A 21512-nucleotide genomic window follows, 5' to 3' on the forward strand; every position below is an offset into this window, starting at 1 on the left:
AATTTCTTTGTTCTTATCTTTCATGCCTGGTATTTTGAAAAACACAGACCAAAGTCCTTTTGTAATATATTCCTCAGTATAGGGTTGCCTGATGCTTCGTCAAGATAAAATTCAAACTCGGTCATATTTGGTGAGAATAGCACAGAAGTGGTATCTCTTTAGAGCACTGTATTGTGGGAGGATACCTGGAAGCTAGGTACATCTCCTATATCTCATTAAGCTTTTGTTCGGTTTTAGTACCCTGTGACAATTGTTGACAGAAATAATTATTCAAAAACTGTGTTCTTACTGTTATACAGTCAATAATGATGCTGTGTTGGAGTGCATAGTTATTCTCTACTGTCAGGGGAAACAAGCAAGTTGCAAACATTTTCTATATCTTATCATGTTAAATAAAATGTAACCTATCATTACAGAAAATATTTAACAAGACAGAGACCAAATTGGTAACAGTATTTACTTTTTTTTTTTTGGAACTGGGGTTTGAACTCAGGGCCTTGCACTTGCTAGTGGTGCTTCCGCCACTCCACCAGCCCTTTTCTGCTTTAATTACTTTTCAGACAGGGAACTTGATCTTCCTGCCTATGTGTCCCCTGTAGGTTGGATTATACATATGCAGCACCATGCCTGACTTATTTGTTGAGATGGGGTTCTCATTAACTTTTTTTTTACTTGGGCTGGCCTCAAATCATGACCTTCCAATTTCCACCTCCAGAGCAGCTATTTTTTTTTTAACATAAAAAAACATAAAAGTATATCTTTTCCCATGTAATTAAACAGTCCCTGTAATTATGCTAAAGGCTATATATATTCAATATGTATAATAAATTATTCATAGTTTATTCCATCATAACCCTAATGAGGCATTTGGGTTCACCACTAAAAACTATGACTGACATACTTAGGCATAAAGTATCCACATTCCTATTTCTTTCAAGCTGAGTTCCAGAGGTAAAATATCTAGCTTAAATATTATCAACATGTTTAAGACTCCATATATACGCATATATATATGTACATATATGTATATATAAAATTTACATTATACATAAAAATTCTTCTCCAAAACAGCTGTTAATACATTTTTCTTTTATAAAAACTAAAGTGCCAATTAATTGCATCCTGACCACCATCAAATATTTTCATTTTAAAAAATTTATAAACAATGAACTATTTATTTTATCATAAGAGTACACTGATGTTAAATTTTCTTCCTTTTTTGTAAGTCCGTTGTACCTAATACGCATTTATTTTAAAACAAAGTAATACAGGGATGGCAGAGTGGCTCAAGCCACTCTGTTAGGCAGGTAATAGCAAGAGTGAGGCCCTAAGTTCAAACCCCAGTGCTGCTTAAAAAAAAAAAAAAAGTAATACCGACACATAATAAAAACATTAATAGTAAAAACAGGAATATATCCCAACCCTCCATACTCCAATTATCTTATGTATGAACTTAACAATCTCCTTTATTGAAAAATGAAAAACATGAAGACAGGCATGATAGCATATGCCTGGAATGCAGCATGCAGGAGATTGAGGCAGGAGGACCATGAGTTCAAAGCCAGCCTGGGCTACACAGTGAGTTCGAGGCCATTCTGGGGTTACATGGTGACACCCTGTCTCAAAAAACAGAAAAGAAAAAAATGGTAACAAGGAATATATACTTTTCTGTAGCTGACCTTTCTTACTTGAGATCTACACATAAATCTATTTCCTTTTTAAAGGTAGCGCGTACTCAATTGTACAAATATACAATGTTTTTGTTTTGTGGTGCTGGGAATCAAACCCCAGGCCTTGAACATGCTAGGTAAGCACTCTACTAGTAAGCTACAACCCCAGTAGTGAGTGTAGCATCTTTTAATAACGGATTGATATAGGTTCCAGATTTTAGTTTTTACAAATACTACAAATAACATCTTTGTACACAGTACATCTTTGTATTACAAGGGCAAATATTTGTGGGATAAAGTGCTAGAAGTGAAGGTACTGAGTCAAGACATGTGCATTTTAAATTATGATAGATGTTACCATATTGCTCTTTTTTAAAGGTGTGGAGTTTAAACATCCATCAAAAAGTATGAGTCTTGCTGAAAACAGAATGCCAAGTGTCAACTAATATATATGAAGGCAGTACCAGATATAGAAAGTCCTTATTTTTCAGCCACTACAGTGGTGGTCAGGTAATGGTTATTAAATCTAGGGAGAGAAATTTTAATGAGCAAGATATTTTTATGATCTAAAATTATTTCCCAATATACATCAAGACAAGGGGGAAAAAACAGTAACCATACAGTATTCAGACACCTTGATGACTAGAGTGATCAAAACATTACCATAGAAGGCAACTGGACACTGTATACCTCTAGATGTGATATCAGTAGACATCATTTATATCATGTTGTAGCCAGAATCACAATAATCTAAATCTAATCATGAGGAAAGAACAAAACCCAAGTGAGGGGCATTCTATTAAAGAGGGCTGTATCCTCAAAAATATCCACATTATTAAATATAAAGAAAAACTGAGGATCTGCTGTAAATTAAAGTATACTAAACAGATTTGCAATTAAATGCACACTTAATTCTAGCCTAAATTCTGTACTACAGAGGGAAAAAAGTTAAGAAAGGACTAGGTCGAACAGCAGACATGGAAATATGAACAATGCACTGATATTTTCTGAGTTGAATAATCATGTTTTGGCTGTGCAGGAGAGTCCCATACGCGTTTGGAGGAAAGAGGTAAAATAATGTATGCAACTTAACTCTCCAACAGTTCCAGTAAAAAAGTACACACAATAAATACATGATACACTGAGGGACAAGGAGAGACAAAGACACACCATGAGACAATATACTAAAGCTGTGTGAGAATATATGATGTTCTTCATGTCATTATTGTAACTACTGGTAATTTAAATTATTCTCAAAGTTTTTATGAGAATTTAAAAAGAGGTTAACATCCCTATCACTCATACACAGCATGTAATGTGTTTCCTCATCCTCATTAACGTAATGTATAATAAAAAATTTCTCTTCTTTGCCAGTAATGGGTAAAAAATGGTATCTCAGTTTTAGTTTTCATTTTTCTTAAGTGAGATTAAACATTTTACTTTTAAAGGCTATTTCATTTTCTGTGAACTATCTTTTTCTGATTTTTAAGTATTTTTATACTTAAAATATATCATGCATTTGAAATGTACTTAGGTCTATGGCCATAATACCCTGAACATGCCAAATCTCTGAAATGTACTTAGATGTGAAATGATGATGAAGTAATTTCCAAGCACACTAATCAACTGTTCCAGGATTATTTGTTAATCCTTTCTCTTCCCCAATGATTTTGATGACTTTTTAGGTATCCTTTGAGAATGTAAGTATTTTTTAAAAATCTGTATTTCTTTTCATTCATTAACTCAAACTCATCTTTTTAAAATTCCACACAAATTAATAAGGTCTTCCATAATGACACTACATCAAGACAAGTATTTAGCTGAACAACCAATGAGTGGTTAAAAAGACAGTATTTCATAAACAACTCACAACTGATACATTCAAATGGACAACTCATTGCGTATATATTCAATTATTTCCACATACATAAATATGTAAACTTTACAAAAGTTTTACATACTGTATACTGAACCAGTCTTGGATCAGTAACAGCATTAAAAAGGAACTTAACTTCAGTAAGTGGGAGAATTCAACAAAAATAATCAGTGATCAATAATTTCAAAAGTGCTCACGTTTTCCCTTACATTTATCAGCATTTGAAACCTTATTTTTCATGATAAGGAGAAAAAAAAAATCTTTCTGTCTAAAATTCACAATACTTCCTTGTTCTGGGTTAGCTACTCAGAATGAATTGGAGGAAAATGTATATACTCTAAAATATTTTTCATATTGTTGCTTTTCTTAGCTTCTTCTTATCCAAACCCTGAAAGAATAGCCTTTTTTGTGTTGTAATTTACAAAACACTTAAGGGAAGGAACCATCTTCTGTTTTCTGTGTGAATGTCCACGACATTCGAACCACTATACACTCATAGATGGTACTTTGTTGAACAGAACTGAATTACTGTAGTCGATATATTGTAGTTAACAACAGCATCACTTTTTTCTCCTCTTTATAAGGCTGAGTCTTGTTTTGTAGCCCATGGTGACCATGAACTTCCCATCCTCCTACCTTTGCCTCCTGATTTTTGGGATCACATATGAGTGCCACCACACCTGGTAATAACACTGCCTTTAAAATTGTTCTTAGAGACTGGGGGCATGGCTCAGGCAGTAGAACACTTGCCTAGCAAGTACAAGGCCTGAATTCAAACCCTAGTACTACCAAAAAACCCCAAACTGTTCTCTGCCTATACAAGTAGGCAAAAATATGTACGATAAAATCATTTAAATACATCATAGTTAATAAGGTAGTCAACTAGCTTCAGGAATTCCTTTATTACATAATCTTACCTCTTCAAAAACAGCAGCTTTATTTACTTTTTCCCTTGCGATGTCACAGATTTTCAAGGTTCCGAGAGCAAAAGCTTTCATGGCAGGATCTTCTATAAAGTCAGGATTATGAATGTAAAGGCACGTAAATACTGTCTGTGCCAAGGAATGGCCTTCTAACCATGTTATCTATAGAGATAAAAGAATGTACATAGTTAAGGTGACACAGAATCTACAAAGTCTATACTGATCCAATAGTCAAATGCCAGAATGCACACACCCAAATAAATAAAAGATTTAAAAGATAATTAAAGGGAAAGCCAGAGAAAACAAGAGTTAGAATTCACTTTCACTGAGTAAAGTTTTTCAAGGTTAAGTACCCCTTATCCGAAATGCCTAGGTCTGTTAAGTGTTTCAGATTTCAGAGTTTTTGGATCTGGAATATTTTCATAGACTTTATAGTCTGCTTTATAGTTTACTAATCTGAAATCAGAAATGCTTTAAAATCTGAAAATTATTGAGCATCATGTCAGATTTTCATATTAGGGATACTTAACCTGTACTATAAATTATTAGCTATCTATGGGAAGCATTCTCATATTTAGTAATTCAGCATGCAATATACTTGGAGACTAATGAAATTAGATTATCTCCTTATGTTGCATTCAAAGACAATTGTACAACATAGAAGATAAAATTTCATAAATTGGGGGATTCAAAATTTTAGAACTATACATGTTCTTTGCCTGTCATTCTACTCTTACCCTCATCATCACTTACTCAAGCAATAACATCAGGTTTCACTAGATTACTACAAGAAACTATGCAATGGCCTTCCCACTTTCCATCTCTGATTTGATATCCCCAACCACAGGGGTCTTTCTGCAACACAAAGATAAGCCTTCAACACTATTCACTACATGCTATAGGCTAGGAATACCAACTCAAGATTGAGTAAGTGCTATGTCCAAAGTAGTATGCTATATATTTTCATTTATCCTTCCCATTTTTTCCTAACCCTCTGAGAAAGGTGGTTATTTTCCTCCATAAGGAAACAGAATCAAACGTTTAAATAATTTTCCCAAGTTTATACTGTTATATTTTACACTAAAGCCCAAGATGCTACTGTATTACAAAATGAGAAATGAATGTGAAAAATGTAATTAAGATGTGTACTTGGAATAACTACTGTGCAGGAGACTTTTCAGATTAAAAACCTGTCTATTAAAAAACCAATGTCTATTAAAGCCCAAACTCAAGAGCCTCATAGAATTAGTCGGCTTTGGCAAAAATACTGTTTAATTTTCCCTCTTTCTCTAGTGGCACACTCCTCCCACTTGGCCCCTTGCCAGACTTCAGCCACAAGTAGCTATTCATGATTCCCTAAACTGAACATTTTCACTCTGCCATGGCAATGCAATATACCCTTTATGCCTAAAATAGTGTTACCCTCTGGTCAACCCCGTGTCGCTTCCTCTCTACAGTCTTTCTTACTCCCTGAACAGGGACATAATTATCCTCTTCTCCTTTCCTCTCTACCCCCCACGACTTCATTACAAAAACATTTACACAATTGTCAGAATTGTTCCTTGGGCATATCTGTCCTCAGTCTCTGCGTTTCTACCCCAGTAGGACTATACACTACTAAAAAGTAATATAGATATCTTTGAGGCAGAGACAGCTTCAGAGGATGAAGGATCAGGATTAGGATTATGGTTAAGTCCCTTCTTAGCAATACAACCATAGTCAATATAAGACAATACAGAAACCTAAAGGATGTAGGACATAAGTAGAAACTGTACATGTAAAACAACTAAAATGTGTACACTTGGCAATCAATATTTCCTAAATAAAGGAATAAACTTTACACGTTTCTAAGGATAATGATTTAATGTCAATTAAAAAAGAAAGAAGAGTCAGAAAGTAGGGGAAAAAAATAGTACAAATGAGAATTTTTCCACAATTACATTACACTGTCTAGAAGACATATCCAGCAAAGATAAATCACTAAAAATTTTTCTTCATAGTAGAGAAGATTACCAGTTTACAACAATTTATCCTAGATTAGAAAGCTAACCAACAGTCGTATTTTAATTCTTACCAAACAACAAAAACATGTATCCATTATCCCTATCAATTCAGGCAAAGTGAGGTCTTTAATTTTAATAGTGCCATCCTAAAAAGGGAGAGAGATATAACATATAAGCAGAATTTTTTTTTTTAGATTTATGGTTACTAGTACAGTAGCATTTGAGATTTCAAAACAGATATTTAAAAAAAAAGCAATTTTAAGAAAACACTAACTTATCATCTGATAAAACTACAGTAAGACAGCAAGTTAACTGCATCCTTAAGATACTTGTTAAAATTCTATTTTTAAATGACAAATAATAATAGAACAGTATATCTTAAACAAGTCTAATAAGAAAAATTAAAACTTCTCTAATACAGTAAAAGTCTTTATAATGAGAAGTAACATCAATAAGTATTTTTAAAGCACACTTCAAATTGGGTTTTTTCTTTATTTCTTTGTTTTGAGACAAGATCTTACTATGTGGCCCTGGGTGGCTTGGAACTAACTATGTTGCCCATACTGGTCTCAACCTTAACAACTTTCTGCCTCCACCTCCAGAGTGATGGGATTATAAGCATGTGCCACCCACTTGGCTCAAATTAATCTTAAGCAGTAATAAATATGAATCATTTTAATGACTTAAAGCTACTTACAAAGAAAAAAAATAAACATTTAAGAAAATACTTTCCTGAAGTTAATTATATGACTTGTAATTTTAGTTACAATATCCATTTGCTTAGCCATTCTTTTTTCATAAAACATGCAAAATTAAACTGTGTGGAAACTACAAATGAATTTCTAAGTCAGCGCTGAGTAAATTTTAAATAAAAAACCATAGCATTTTGCTTAACATACTAATACATAAAATATAACATCTAAGCCAATTGTCCCAGCATCTGAATATATACACAAATGCTTTCAAACATTAGTTTAAAAAATAAAAATGAACAAATTTAGAGCAAGTTTGTAATGAGGTCCTCAAATAATTTCGAGATTTTAATTGCAATAGGTAATTAAAGGTTGTAACTAATTCTTGTTCATATACATGAAATGCTTTAAAAACTACATCTGTGCATACCGGTCAATTTCATTACTAAGCGCATTTTAAAACATGAAATACCAGAAGTTTTTCTTTTAAGTACAATGGTGAGTACCTTGATAGCTTGTTCAAAATTGAGAACTTTTCGATTAACTTGATTTCCAATCATGCCAGCATCCATCTTGGGATCCATCATTTCAATAGCAGACATAGCTTCAAAAAGACCAAATCTGCAAATAAATTAAACCCACAATTTGTGAACCCAGATTCCCATGATGGCCTAAAAATTATTATATTACTTTTAACAACAATGGTATCCTATGTAGTCTTTCTAATAATACTTTAGTTATTGTCCCTTAACACAAAAATTCTTTCATGTTCTTGTCACTCAAGTTATTTTACATGAACAGTGGGAGAAAAAAATTAGAAAAAAAAATCTTTATGCTTCCTTCAAAAAGGCTGTGCACTAGAAACTTTTGAAAATAAGAGATCAACTGATACATGATGTATTTTACTTCGCCTTCCTTAAATAATTTTATCAAATATTCAGAAAGTCACATTTGGAATAATCATTATCACATATAACTTTTACTTTATTTTTCATTTTCTTCATGTCTTAAAGTACAACACTCTGGCACATCATAAAAGCAGATAGTTGTGGTATACTGAAAGCTGATTAGTAAGTATATCATTACTTGAGATATGCCTTAAGAAATGGGAGGTGGGAGGGAACCCAACTAATGTATACACATATTAGTAAATATAAAAACAATAAAATAACATTTAAAAAAAAAGAAAAGAAATGAGACAGGAAAAGAAAAGTCTACAAGAAAGCAAGACTAGGGCTTGTGTTGTGGCACAAGTGGTAGTGTGGCTGCCAAGCACAAAGCCCTGAGTTCAAACCCCAGTCCCACCAAAAAATGTTAAAAGAAAACTTGACTAGTCATCAAACTACTGACTATATTTTTTAAGCCATTAGACTTCCAGGAAAATAAACAACCTGCCTCATCATATTAAATCATTTCTCTCAGACAAACAGTAATAGAATGATATTCTTTTTATCCTAATTTCTCTAATCTCTTAACATTCAATTTAAGATGTCCTGACAATATTACATTATGACAGTATTAATAGAGACAACTCTCATCTACAAATTTGATAAATGTTAACCAAAACCAAATAATATTTTTCAAAGCTCATCCAAGCCAAAGGAGAAAACATTTGAATGGAAAAGAATTTTGTCAATAAAAACCATACAGATTCACCAAATATCAAATACTATAAAGCTACAAAAATTAAACCCATTCAATGGAAAATAACACAGTCCACACCTGAGTTTCTGTGAGAACTATGTATGACAAAGATGGAAAACAGATTAGTCAATAAATACTGTGGAGAAAAATGGCTAACCATTTGGAAAAAATTAAATCTTTGATTTACACAATTTGGAAAAATAAAATCCCAGGCAGATTTAAGTTCTAAACCTAAAACTAGGAAACAAAACACCAGTTTTTTACAAAACCATAAAGGAAAACATTAATTAACCACAACTGCAAAAGTAGTTTAAATTTTCAATGTGGATCAGCAACATCAAACCCTCACCATGGAATATGTCAGAAATCAAAACCTGGCCCCAAGCCAGACCTAGTAAATGTTTTGACTCTGGCCATGGATGTTTCCTTGTTTTTTTGTTTTGGATTTTTGGTAGTACTCGAGTTTGAACTTAAGAGCTTTACTCTTGGTAGGTAGGCACTTTCTACTTGTGCCATGCACCAGCCCTTTCTGCTGTAGTTATTTTTCAGGTAAGATCTCAGGTTTTTTTGCCCAGACTGGCCTGGACCACAGTCCTCCTACTTATGCCTCCCTTGTAGCTGCGATGGCAGGCATGCATGCCACTAAACCTGGCTTATTGATTGAGATGGGGCCTGTATAACTTTTCCCTGAGCTGACCTCAAACTGCAATCCTCCAGATCTCTGCCTCCTAACTAGCTGGGATTACAGTAGTTTTTTAAAAGCAATTCCATATGATTCTGATGCACACAAAAGTTTAAGAACTGAATTCAGGTTCTCCTCACCCCAACAAACAATGTCCAATCATCCTGTAATTCAAAATTTAATATTCCTACTGAAAATTGAGCCTGGCCATAGTTCTATGGAAACTGAACCTACCCATGGGAATATAAATATAATTAAGCATTTCCTTTTATTTTGCTTTGTTAGGGGGACTCAGTTTACTTCCTCATAGGCATTTGGTCATCACCTGAAATCTGACCATCAACCAATCTATCATAATGGGTAATTGATATCTTTCAAGAAATCCTACAGTCAATAAATCTACTCTAAGAAAAGGATCATAAGTCAAAGTTTCACTAGGTATAACCATTTCACATCATAGCTAAGGTTAGCTGCCCCAAAATAGTTTACCAAAGTTAACAGTATATTTATAATTCATTTTTATAGCTTTGAAATGTAAATTTACCCAGACTTCAGGAAGTACTACTCCATATGAGAAAAAAAGATTGAATTATTATATTACACTAATTTAAAGGACACATAAATACTTACAGCTTATCATGAAGCAGTTCTCCCAACTTCAGCTCTAAAAGAAACAGAGAAAAATCCTTTGAATATATTTAACTTTCAATTCTATGAAAAAAATTAGAAAAACATAGTAAGAACCTAAAGAAATGTGCCTGTATATGTTAAAATTCATTTTAAGAAATAGTTATCTCTACTCAATTAAATGGTATAGAAAACATCTGAGGAAACAGTTAATCAAAACAGTGCTCACGGCACTGTCTGAGGAAGGTGTCCTGGAAATCTATTTGGCTTCAGCCTGTGTGACATCAGTTCTCACCAGGATTTCCTTCATTTCCACCCTGCTGGCTAGCCCTAAATTACCAGGCTGCCAACCACTGAGCCAGTTCTTAAAGAAAACCTGCTTTAAGAGTGTTAAGTAAGGGGAAGTGAACAAAATGGTGGACCTCATGGGCCCTGGTCTCTGCCACCAACCCCTAAACAAGGCAGTTTAGGCTTGGGGTGAAAAGGGAATCCTGATTTCCTAATGTCCATGTCCCCAGATGGCATCTGATAGATATCACCACCACTTTGTTGAATTACCATTCCTCCCCACTTAGCTACAGACCTTAAGCCTTTAGGTTCCAATGAGTATTCCAAAGCTAGCTACTACTGGGCTCCTAAGGAGCAGGTACTATGGAAATGTATTCAGGCTGGAAGAAACTTAGCCACCGCCCAGATTTACATATGGAAATGGCTACACTGAGAAAGAAGCCTTCCAGCAGGAGGAACTACACTGCTATTCACGCAGTGGCAGAGCACCAAGAAAAGATTGAAATAGGTGAGCTGGCAGCCTGCGATATCCAAGCAACAGGTATCACGTGAAATTCAACTTAACCTGCATGTAGCAACAGATGACAGGTTTTCTTGCTGGTACTGGATGAAGCCCATAGCCTTCTACAGGGCAAGGCAAGAGCTCTGCTACTGAGCTGTGTCTCAGCCCTAGTTTACATTTTAGGTATGCCAGTCTGAAGGTTGTGCCAATACACGTGTAGGAGTATTTTTGTGGTGACCTTTTCCCTCTCCTCCTGTTACCTACATTACTCTTGATAAACATTTATTTGGTACAGGGTCTTTAGTTCCAGTCTCTTGAACGCTGGCATTACAGGTGTGTGTGGCCACATCTAGCCTAAAAAAACCTCTCTTAAATAAATTATCTTAAACTCGTAAAAAAAAAAACTGCTCATGGGCTGGGAATGTAGCTCAGTGGTAGAGGGCATCACAAAAGAAAAAAACAAAACAAAACTATTTATTCCCTATAAAGCAGCAGTCTTCAACCATGGCTGCATTTTGGACCAACTGGGGAACTTTCTAAATCCCAGTGTCCCAGCAGCACTCCAAGCCAATTAAATCTAAGGATGGGACCATAGATGGAGGTTTTAGATCATTACAGGTGATTTCATTGTGCAGGTATAAGGTGGAACCACTACCATAACATGTTAAGAAGCTTAAACATTATTGGTCAAATCCTGTGGAAGGTGTAAAGAAGCAGTTTCCAGAACTTTATCCAATCCTCCTACCTAGTCATAAGTTAAACATCACTAATGTTTAACAATTCTAGGTACCAAAACAGATTACAGCATATATCAAAACACAACAATAAAGCAAATGCCTATCAGTGGATTATCAATGAATAAGTAAGACATTGTGTACACATCCAATGAAATATTATTCATTCTTAAAGAAGAAGGAGATTCTGATAGATGCCATAACATGAATAAATCTTTAGGTCATTAAGTACAAAAACAAAAGTCAATAACAAAAAGAAAAATACTGTGTGATTCCATCTATATGAAATACTTGGTCAAAATCAGAAACAGACTGTAGAATATTAATTGCCAGGCAACAGAGAAATGAGGAGATACTGTTTAATGGGAAGACTGTCAGTTTTACAAGATGAAAAGAGTTATTTATGAAGATATATGGTGGTAATAGTAATACAATATTATAAGTCATCACTGAACTGAACACTTAAAAATAATTAAGATGGAAACTTTATGTTATGCTTATTTTAACACAATAAAAAAGACCAGGAAAAGAAAAAAACCAAAAAGAAGAATATCTTTGATGAAGCAATAAAAATTATTAATCTCAGGGCCAGAGTGCAGCAAATGAGGTACTGACAGTGCAAAATGTGAGGAGGAATTCACTTTTGGTTCCTGCCTTCTTGTATTTTGAAGGTTCCTAACTCGCTTTACCAGATTAATCTAAAATGGGAAGCACGGCTGTCTCAAGGAGAAGCATTTGCACAATTATCATAGAACGCCATTTTTACCTGGAACAAAACAAATCAGTCAAACAAATTATGGTTATTCAGACTTGAGAATATAACTTATTCTTTTTTTAATAAATGAGTTTGATGATTCAAGAAAAAGACATGACATGTTTGTTCCCAATAATAAAATTTGAGCTTTCAAGCAAAAATTTAAGTATTGGAAAACATGTTTCTGCCACTCCAAGTGTGACAGTTTCCCAATCCTTAGAAACCTTTCTGGATCAGCAATATTAACAAATGTGCCTTTTAACATTGTATAATGAGATGTGTCAACATTTAGAAGATCTGCACAACTCACAGAACTACTATTTTCCAAATGGCAGTGTATGTTACAAAAGCAGGGCTGGGTTAAAGATCCATTCAAAATTCAAGACACACCAATGGATCTTTATGTAACAGAGGATGAAATGTCCATTGATAGGGTTTTAGACTTTAAACTGAAACTTAACTTTAACTCTGTACCTTCTGACCACTAGGCCAGCGCTCTAGGACCTGAGCCACCCCTCCAGTTGAAACTTAGCTTTAAGAAACTACCACTTGCCAGGCACCAGTGGCTCATATTTGTAATCCTACCTACTCAGGAGGCAGAGATCAGGAGGATCAGAGTTTAAAACCAGCCCAAGCAAATAGATGAAGAGAACGTATCTCGAAAATTCTCAACACAAAATGGGGCTGGAGATGTGGCTCAAGCTGTAAGAGTGCCTTGTGAGGGCCTAAGTTCAAACCCCTAGTACCACAAAAAAAAAAAAAAAAAAAAAGAAAGAAAGAAAGAAAAGAAACTACCATTTGAGGCATATTGGTACATTGCTATAGCTATAATCCCAGCACTAGGGAAGTTGAGGTAGGAGGATTATGAATTTGAGACCAGATTGGGCTATAAAGCAAGTTCAAGGCCAGCCTGGGCTATATAGCAAGACCCTACCTCAACAAAACTAAAAAATAAAAGAGAAACTACTAATTTTCAAGTTTTGAGTGAAGTACCAAAAAATAGCCAAAATTTTCTGGAAAAAAATTCCTTGATTTTTCAACAACGTATTTGGTGAAGTCAGTTACTTCATATATTTCAACCAAAACACATGACAACTGATTGAATTACAGAGACAGAGAATTCAGAGATATTTGCAGCAACTCTACTAAATTATTTTTGTTCTGGAAAGATATTTACTTTTCATTTTAAAATACGTGCTCCTGTTACTACTCAATGGGTTTTCTATTATTGTTTTAAAATGTACTCATATTTCAAAATTTTTCTTTTTAAATTCTAATACAGTAAACACCAATGTATATATACAACGCACAATGATTTTAAAGAGAATACTGGCATTCTGAGTCCTGATAATCTATCCTATCATGCATTTAGGGTAAATCTGGGTACCAAAATAGCTTCACTAAAACACTTTATAAGATAGAAACAAGTCAATCTGAGCCTTGATTTCCTCACCAATAAAATGAAGGGGTGGATGGATGGCTAATAAGATCCCTTAGAACTTCAGTAATCACATCTCTCACCTGTCAACTGTAGACAGTAAACTTTAAATTTTACTCACAAAGCAGAATACAGGGACCCTCACTCATGATCAATAAATGCACAATGAATCATGATGTTTGTCTAAGCGAGGAAACTGGGCCTTATCTAACCAGGCAGCAGTTATCATTCAGTCAACAGAACATCATCACACATCATGAACCCCTAAAAGCTCTACAATACTAAGAAGAGCATGAGAGTCAAAAATGTCAGCACTATCTTATTACCACGAAAACAGTTTCAACTTACATGCCCTATAAAATGGTCTTGGGAATCCCACGGGTACCAGACTACAGCAAACAACTGATAATATGATGATTAAAAAAAAAAAAAAGTAACAGACAGTACTGGGGTTTGAACTCAGGGCTTTACTCTTCTTAGGTAGGTGTTCTATCATTTGAAGCACACATCCAGCCCTTTTTGCTGTGGCCAATCTGGATAGCAATCTTTCTATTTTATGCTTACCACTGTCACTGAGATGACAGGCACGTACCACCAAGACCAGCTTTTTTTTGTTAAGGTGGAGTATCACAAACATTTTTGCCCAGGCTGACCTGGAACCTTGATCCTCTTCATCTCAACCTCCCACATAGCTTGGGATGACAAGCACACACCACTGCACCCAGCTATTGGTTGAGGTGGGGGTCTCACTACTTTTTTTTGCCAGGACTGGCCTCAAACTGCAATCTTCCAGATCTCAACCTCTCAAGAAGCTAGGATTACAGGCATAAGCCACCCACATCTGACTAAAAAAAAAAAAGTTCCTTTTAAGTTAAAGCTTTAAGTAAGCTGGCTGAGGGCTGGTGAAGTAGCTCAAGTGCTAGAGGGCCTGCCTAGCAAGTGCCAGGCCCTGAATTCAAGCCCCAGTATCACAAAAAAAAAAAAAAAAAAAAAAAAAAAACCTAACCCACACCAGTATATAGCTGAAAGCACTCACAGGAGAGAAAAGGGAGATATGGGGAAAACTTGGTCAAGCTACAGTTGTAATAATTCAAAACTTTTTGGAAACATTGATAACAAATTGCCTTTTTATTTCAGTCTTATTTATATTAGACATGAACAGAGCTACTGTGAGAGAAAATTTAATTTTGTGGGTTAGAATATCATGGCATCTTTCTAAAGATCTTTTCCTTTGCCTTAGAAATAAACAATGAATCATAATTTTTTAAAGGAGTTTGGGTATGTAGTAGTGCAAAGCACTTAAAGCACAGATCATTTCCCTAAAGAAATGTACTTTAATAAGACAGAGAAAAACATGCAAATAGGCAACAATGCAAATGCATTTTACCATCTTATAAATGAGAAGATCATTTGTAAATTATAGTGTTATAGATCATTGAATAGATTTCAATATATAGCATTACAAGTGATGTTTAGGTTCCCAGCTAGCAACCCCATGACGGTCCTATTTAATCCCTAATTTACCTGAAATCTAGTATCACTGTAGCAATGATACTTATGTAAAACAATTAACATTTATTTACTCCTGAGTAAAGGTGGCCAATTGAACATATGCGACTACCTTTAATTCACTCCTGAAATCCCACTTTTGAAATAAGGAATTTTTTTAAAAGGATATAAACCCCAAAGAAAAGGAGAAACAGGAACAGAAATAACAACAGTAACAAAACTAGAGAAACTTAGACATCAAGTTAGCAAATTAGCAGACCCAAGAAAGCTGACTCCTAAAACCAAAAGTGGAGAAAAATTTAAAAATCAACTTGATTTGCTGTTTGCCCCTGAAAATGAAGGGGAAAGAGGACTAAATGGTCAGATTCTCCAGAGCGTTGCCCAAATTCAGAGTAGGATAAGCACCCTTGCAGCACCTAGACATTACAAGTGATGTTTCTTTGGAGAGGGTAAAATAAAGTCTCCAGGAATGTGAGATAATCTGAAGGCCAGGATATGGTATTGGAAAGAAGGGTATTAAGTGACATATTAAAATCCCAGACCACTTCCCTCATTTAGCTATTAAGTCATGGGGAGTTAAGTCATATCTTCAACTTCAAGTAAGGAGATTAGGCAAGTTTTCTCAAAAGAGCAATCTTTTCAAGATGAAAGAGCTATAAAAATTGACATTAGAGGTTCTCCAACACACAAGTCAAGTCAGACCACTTTACATTGGTGTTCAAAGGGTCCCACTCAGAAAATTCAGAGCTTCCAACTGGCTTTTCTGTCCCCAACTCAAGTTGGAGAAAACACACTGAATGGGGAAACAAATTCAAAAGAACTATTATTATCCTTAAAGAGATAAACTTGTGTAAAACTGAAAAAACAGGACACCTTAAAAAAAAAAAAAAGAGGGGGCAGGCAACCAGTGGTTCACACCTGCAATCCTAGCTATGTGGAAGGCTGAGATCAAAAGCATTGTAGTTCCAGGTCACCCTGAGCAAAAAAAAAAAAAAAAGAAGTTTGGGAGACCCCATTCACAATGGGAAAAAGGTGGGTGTGGTGGTGCATGCCTGTCTTTCCAGTGACAGTGGGAAGCATCAAACAGAATGATCATGGTCCAGGCAGGCCTGGGCAAAAAGGAAGACCCTATCTCCAAAATACAGAGCAAAAACTGCAAGAGGCATAACTTAATGCAGTAGAATGCCTGCCTAGCAAGCATGAGGCCATGGGTTCAACACCCAGTAATGGGAAAAAAAAAAAAAACAAAAAAGGAAAGGAAACATTCAGAGAAAAAAACTAAGAAACTAAAAATATCACAGCAGGCCTGAGACTGGTAGTTGAGAGTGAACCTCGGTGGTAGAGCATGTGCTTAGTTAGCATGCACAAGGTCCTGAATCAACTGTCAGCACTAAAAGAAGAAAATGGGAAACACATCACAGCACAAAAGAAAAACTCAATAAAAGGCTTGGAAGATGCAGTTGAGGAAAAAGACAAAGATGAAAAACAGAGAAGGCAAGAATAAGGGGGAAAAACCCATGAGATTCGATATTTCAATAAGAGACACTGAATAAGAAGAAGGAAAAAACAGAATAAACTAAGGTCATTTCCCTGAAGGATCATGAAAGCATGAAAGCAAACCACTGAATGTTCTGGAGCAGGATACAAACAAGATCTTAATAGCAACACTGAAGCAACACCAATGCAGAATGCCTTAAAATTCTCACAGATTACAATTGTACTATCAATCAAATACAAGGACAGAATAAAGTTATTTTCAGACATTCAAGGTCTCAAAAAAATTGTCTCTCTCATGCATTTTACTCAGGAAAATAATATAGATGTCCCACAATGGAGAAAAGATACCCCAGGCTGATGATGAACCCAAGATCTCAGAATGAAATTGCACACAAGGTACAAAAAGAAAGGAAACCAACTGGAGTTAATTAAGAGCATCAAGAAACTTCCTTGAGATGAAACGGATAAAATGTCTGACAAAAATTTAGACAACTAGTAAAGTCTGAGGTATAATGTTATATTTTGTATAAAAAACTTTTGTGTAAAAAAAATAATTAGACTGGGGATGTAGCAATGTGAAGAGAGTGGGACCTTTGATGCACTTTGAGGACTCCTCTGCTGTTGAATGTTATGTTATCAAATTTTCTTCTTAATCATGTATTGTGTATCCTGCTTTACTTTAGTAGCTTTTGGTCAGTATAAAAGGACTACTTAGATGTCCCCATTTTCCCCTTTAAATTGATTATTTTGATTTTTATGATTCTAGATAGCATGCTTTCATTGTTATTTCTTGATTCCTCCACCCCCAATTTAGGCATTGTCTATAGACAAATATTTTTTTAAAAATTACAGGTACATTATGGATATGCAATATTATTCATAGCTGAAACCAAAGAACAAAAGTACATTTTCTTTCCTGCATAGTTCTTGTGTGTGTGAGACTGTGTGTGTGTGTGTGTGTGTGTGTGTGTGTGTGTGTGTGTGTGTGTGTGTGTGTGTGGTTAAGGGATAGAACCTAGGGCCTCATACATGCTAAGCATGCCCTTTATCACTGAGCTACACCCCCTGTTAACAGATGCTAAGTTATCCAATAACCGGTTTCTTCACTGAAGATTCCAGGGTTAAAGTAGTTGAATTATAGCTGAACACTTGAAAGTAACCTAGAGTATTACTGACATTTTAGGTAGAAAAATTCTTTTTGTGTGGGGGCTGACCTGTGTGTTGAATAGTTAGGACCACTGTTGGAATGTACCCACAAGATGTATATATATACACATCCCCACAAATGAATACATCTTGAGATAATGGCAAATGTCCCTTTAGGTGCAAAATCACCCCCAGCTGAGAATCTAAAGTGATCCATAAATGCCAGTGCTGCCCATCCAACCCATACCCCATCTCTGAAAACATTCTCGATGGCATGAAACAAGAAAAACACAATTTTCATTTCCACAAATGAAATCATCAAAAACACTGTTTAAATGGTGCCTAGATCTTTTGCTGGGACAATTTCTGTCTACACTTTATCCTCTTAGAATAAAGTGCTAACGAACAGTAATTTCTACAATGATTCTCAAAATGAATTTCATGGATTGGAGAGGGAAAGAGAAAGCTGTCTAGAAAAAGTCTTACCAGGAATTTACACAATTACTCTAATTTTTAAATGCTATGTAATTGGTTCAATAATCATCTTTTAAAAAAGATTATAGAAGCATATTCCAGACCACCTGGATCATAACATTATAATCAAATATCACCATAACTGCAGTGTCCATGCTTGTGCTCATAATTATACTGGTTCTAGGTAATCACAGAAAATGACAGCATTTAGTGTAATGTAGTGGTTCTCAGCCTTCTTTAGTCTCAGATACAAATATTCTTTGGCTTGAAAAGGCATAACTTGAGACTATTCATTCATGCTTAAAACAAAGACAAGCCAGGTGCCGGTGGCTCATGCCTATAATCCTAGCTACTCAGTAGATAGAAATCAGGATGATCGCAGTTCAAGGCCAGCCTGGGCCTATCTTGAAAATATCGAACACAAAAAAAGGACTGGCAAAGTGGCTTATGTGGTACAGCACTTACCTAGTAATCCTGAGGTCCTGAGTTTAAACACCAGTACCACAAAAAAACAAAATAAACACATATTGGGCACCCATAAATGGCCTGGGTGAGAAAAGATAGAAGAGGAGCACAGGCATAGTGGCTCACACCTGTTACCCTAGCTACTTGGGAGGCAGAGAACAGCAAGATCATAGTTCAAGGACAACCTGGGCAAAAAGTTTAAGAGAGAGCATCTCAACCAATAAAAAGCTGTGAATAGAGATGTGCCTGTCATCCCAGCTAGGTGAGAAGCATAAATACGAAGATCATGGGCCAGCCTGATCCAGGCATAAAACAAGACCCTATCTCAAAAATAACCAAAGCAAAAAGGCTGGTAGTATGACTCAACTGGTAGAACACCTGCGTAGCAAACACAAGACCCTGAATTCAAACCCCAGTATCACCAAAGAGATACAAGAAGGTTAAGCCTCCATACTCTAGAAGAGGAAAAAGAAAGTAATAAAAAGAGTTTTCCTAAAGTACTAGGCAACAGCTAAAGAAACTGGATGGACAAGGAAGCCTTAAACAATAGTACATGTAATAAAGACTGCAGAAGAATGAACATTAAACAGAAGAAAATGGGATGAGAGGATAGGCCCATATCCTAAACTACAGGACAAGAAAGAATGGAAGGTCAGCAGATTTTGAATATTTCTGGGTTCTATATACTTACTAGTATCATCCTACTAGAGGAGGCTAACTGCCCATGGTAAAGGAGAAGAAATTTAATAGGCAGAAGAAGCAGAGAGAGAGAGAGAGAGAGAGAGAGAGAGTAGAGAGTGTATGTAAGTGTGTGCATGCTGTATGAACAGTTATGTTTAAACGAAATCTGTAGGCTGTGGGTTTCTAATTCAAAAAACATCTAAATATAGAAAATCGAATGGAATATGAAGATAAAAGACTTTTCACAGGTAGCAAAATGAGATGGTTTAAACTAGGCAAGGTTTTCTAGAAAAGGAAAACCTGTTAAGTATTATTTAAAATAGTAATATATTATCAAGCAAAATAAGTGATAGCTCCATATATTCAAAGTAATTTGGGGAAAAAAAAAAGAGCCTCAAGATCAGTTACAGGGAGTATGAAGGAATGTGCACCACCTGCCTAACAATAAACAAAAGAAATGATGAATATTACAGGTTTGTTTTTGATTTAGAGAACTTTGAAGAACCACTAAAAGAATGAGCAATGTACATGGAAAACAACTTTGTCATCAATATGTAGATTATTTTACAGTACTAAGAAAAAAACCAAAATCACAGTGTCTTGCCAAATGCCATTACACTGTCACCAAAGAAAGACCACTGTGACTGTTAAAAAATTGGATATAATCATTTCTGCTTAAAATTTAGTTTTGGTGTGTGTATGTGTGTATGACAGGGTCTCACTATAGGCTGGCCTCAACCTGAAGGTCCTCCTGCATCCACCTCCCTGATGCTAGCAGTATAGGCTTAAATTTAGTTTCTAGAAAACCACTGGAACATAAGTCTAAACTATATGAATCTGGTTATTTTAAGAAGAGAAAAGGAAAACAAATTATTAATACCACAGCTTGACAGCTAGCAACAGTCTTTAATCCTAAATCTGTATGTAAAGATTAATTCTATATCAACTTTTTAGTTCCAAGAAGTGTATTTCACATTCATGCCACATGAGACAGTGCAAGAGCTAATTAAGGAAAGTTAATAGGATGGTATGATGATGGCAACAAAATGACATATCACCTCCCTCTCAATTCAGCCTGAAGATTAAACCTTATCTCTTCTCAAGGTTCCTTCCACAAATAAACAGGGCTAATTTATGAAACCACATCAAAGTATCTCTCTACCAGCAATCTGAAGTGTTTTCTTGGGTTCAATTCTCCTGATAACTCACAATAAATAAGAGGAGACACACACAGACATATGAAAGCAAGTAGTGGTATTAAAATTACAGTTAGTTGAGACTAAATTCTATAGACCTGTAGATTTCAAACTGTGGTATGAACAACTGTAGGTGATGTCTGAGTATTCAAATACACAAGATTAAAAAAATGGTACAGCAGCCATTGTGTTGCTATACATTTTCATAACTATTTGGGAGGGAGAAAACTTACAAATGGAAATATGGTATAAAATGCTGACTTTTTCATGTATTTCCAAAATAAAATAGGAAACTGTGAAAACATCTTATGAGCTACTCTGAATGCTACCCGTAAGATTTAGGAAAAAGATGTTAAGAGTATATGTGCTCACTCTCCTCTGTTGTCACAGAAGGAAATATTTAAGGAACACATCTCTCGTGTTCCTTTCACCACTCCAGCTTGTCTTCAAGCCACATAAACTTTCCTTGTTCTAGTGTTCAACCCTTTTATCCCATTCTACCACTATCCTAGTCTAAGACTTTGAAGACTGAACTTGGGCTGAATACAAAAGATTGTCTTTCTAAGGCTATGGGCTCTCTCCACATCAATCCACCAGAATAAGTTATGCTATGTTAACCTTCTTCATATATTTTGAACAGTAATTTAAAAAAAAAAAAATCACAAGTAATTAGAGATTCCATTATTAAGTGCCTACAAAAGAAAAACTTTA

The 21512-nt window shown here is 35.2% G+C and overlaps 1 protein-coding gene across 6 annotated transcripts in view; it reads right to left on the reverse strand.

Moving 5' to 3' along the window:
* The window catches only part of Naa35 (N-alpha-acetyltransferase 35, NatC auxiliary subunit), a 68924-nt gene that overhangs the window by 44567 nt on the left and 2845 nt on the right, over window positions 1-21512 (reverse strand). For all 6 annotated transcript variants that reach the window (XM_074052239.1, XM_074052234.1, XM_074052237.1 and 3 more), the window contains 4 exons: window positions 10121-10154; window positions 7671-7785; window positions 6544-6618; window positions 4464-4631 (listed from right to left, as the gene is read on the reverse strand). In XM_074052239.1, the coding sequence (XP_073908340.1) occupies window positions 4464-4631; window positions 6544-6618; window positions 7671-7785; window positions 10121-10154 (392 nt within the window). The remainder of the gene's footprint in view (window positions 1-4463; window positions 4632-6543; window positions 6619-7670; window positions 7786-10120; window positions 10155-21512) is intronic.

Source organism: Castor canadensis, chromosome 13, assembly GCF_047511655.1.
Source record: "Castor canadensis chromosome 13, mCasCan1.hap1v2, whole genome shotgun sequence".
NCBI classification, from domain to species: Eukaryota; Metazoa; Chordata; class Mammalia; order Rodentia; family Castoridae; genus Castor; species Castor canadensis.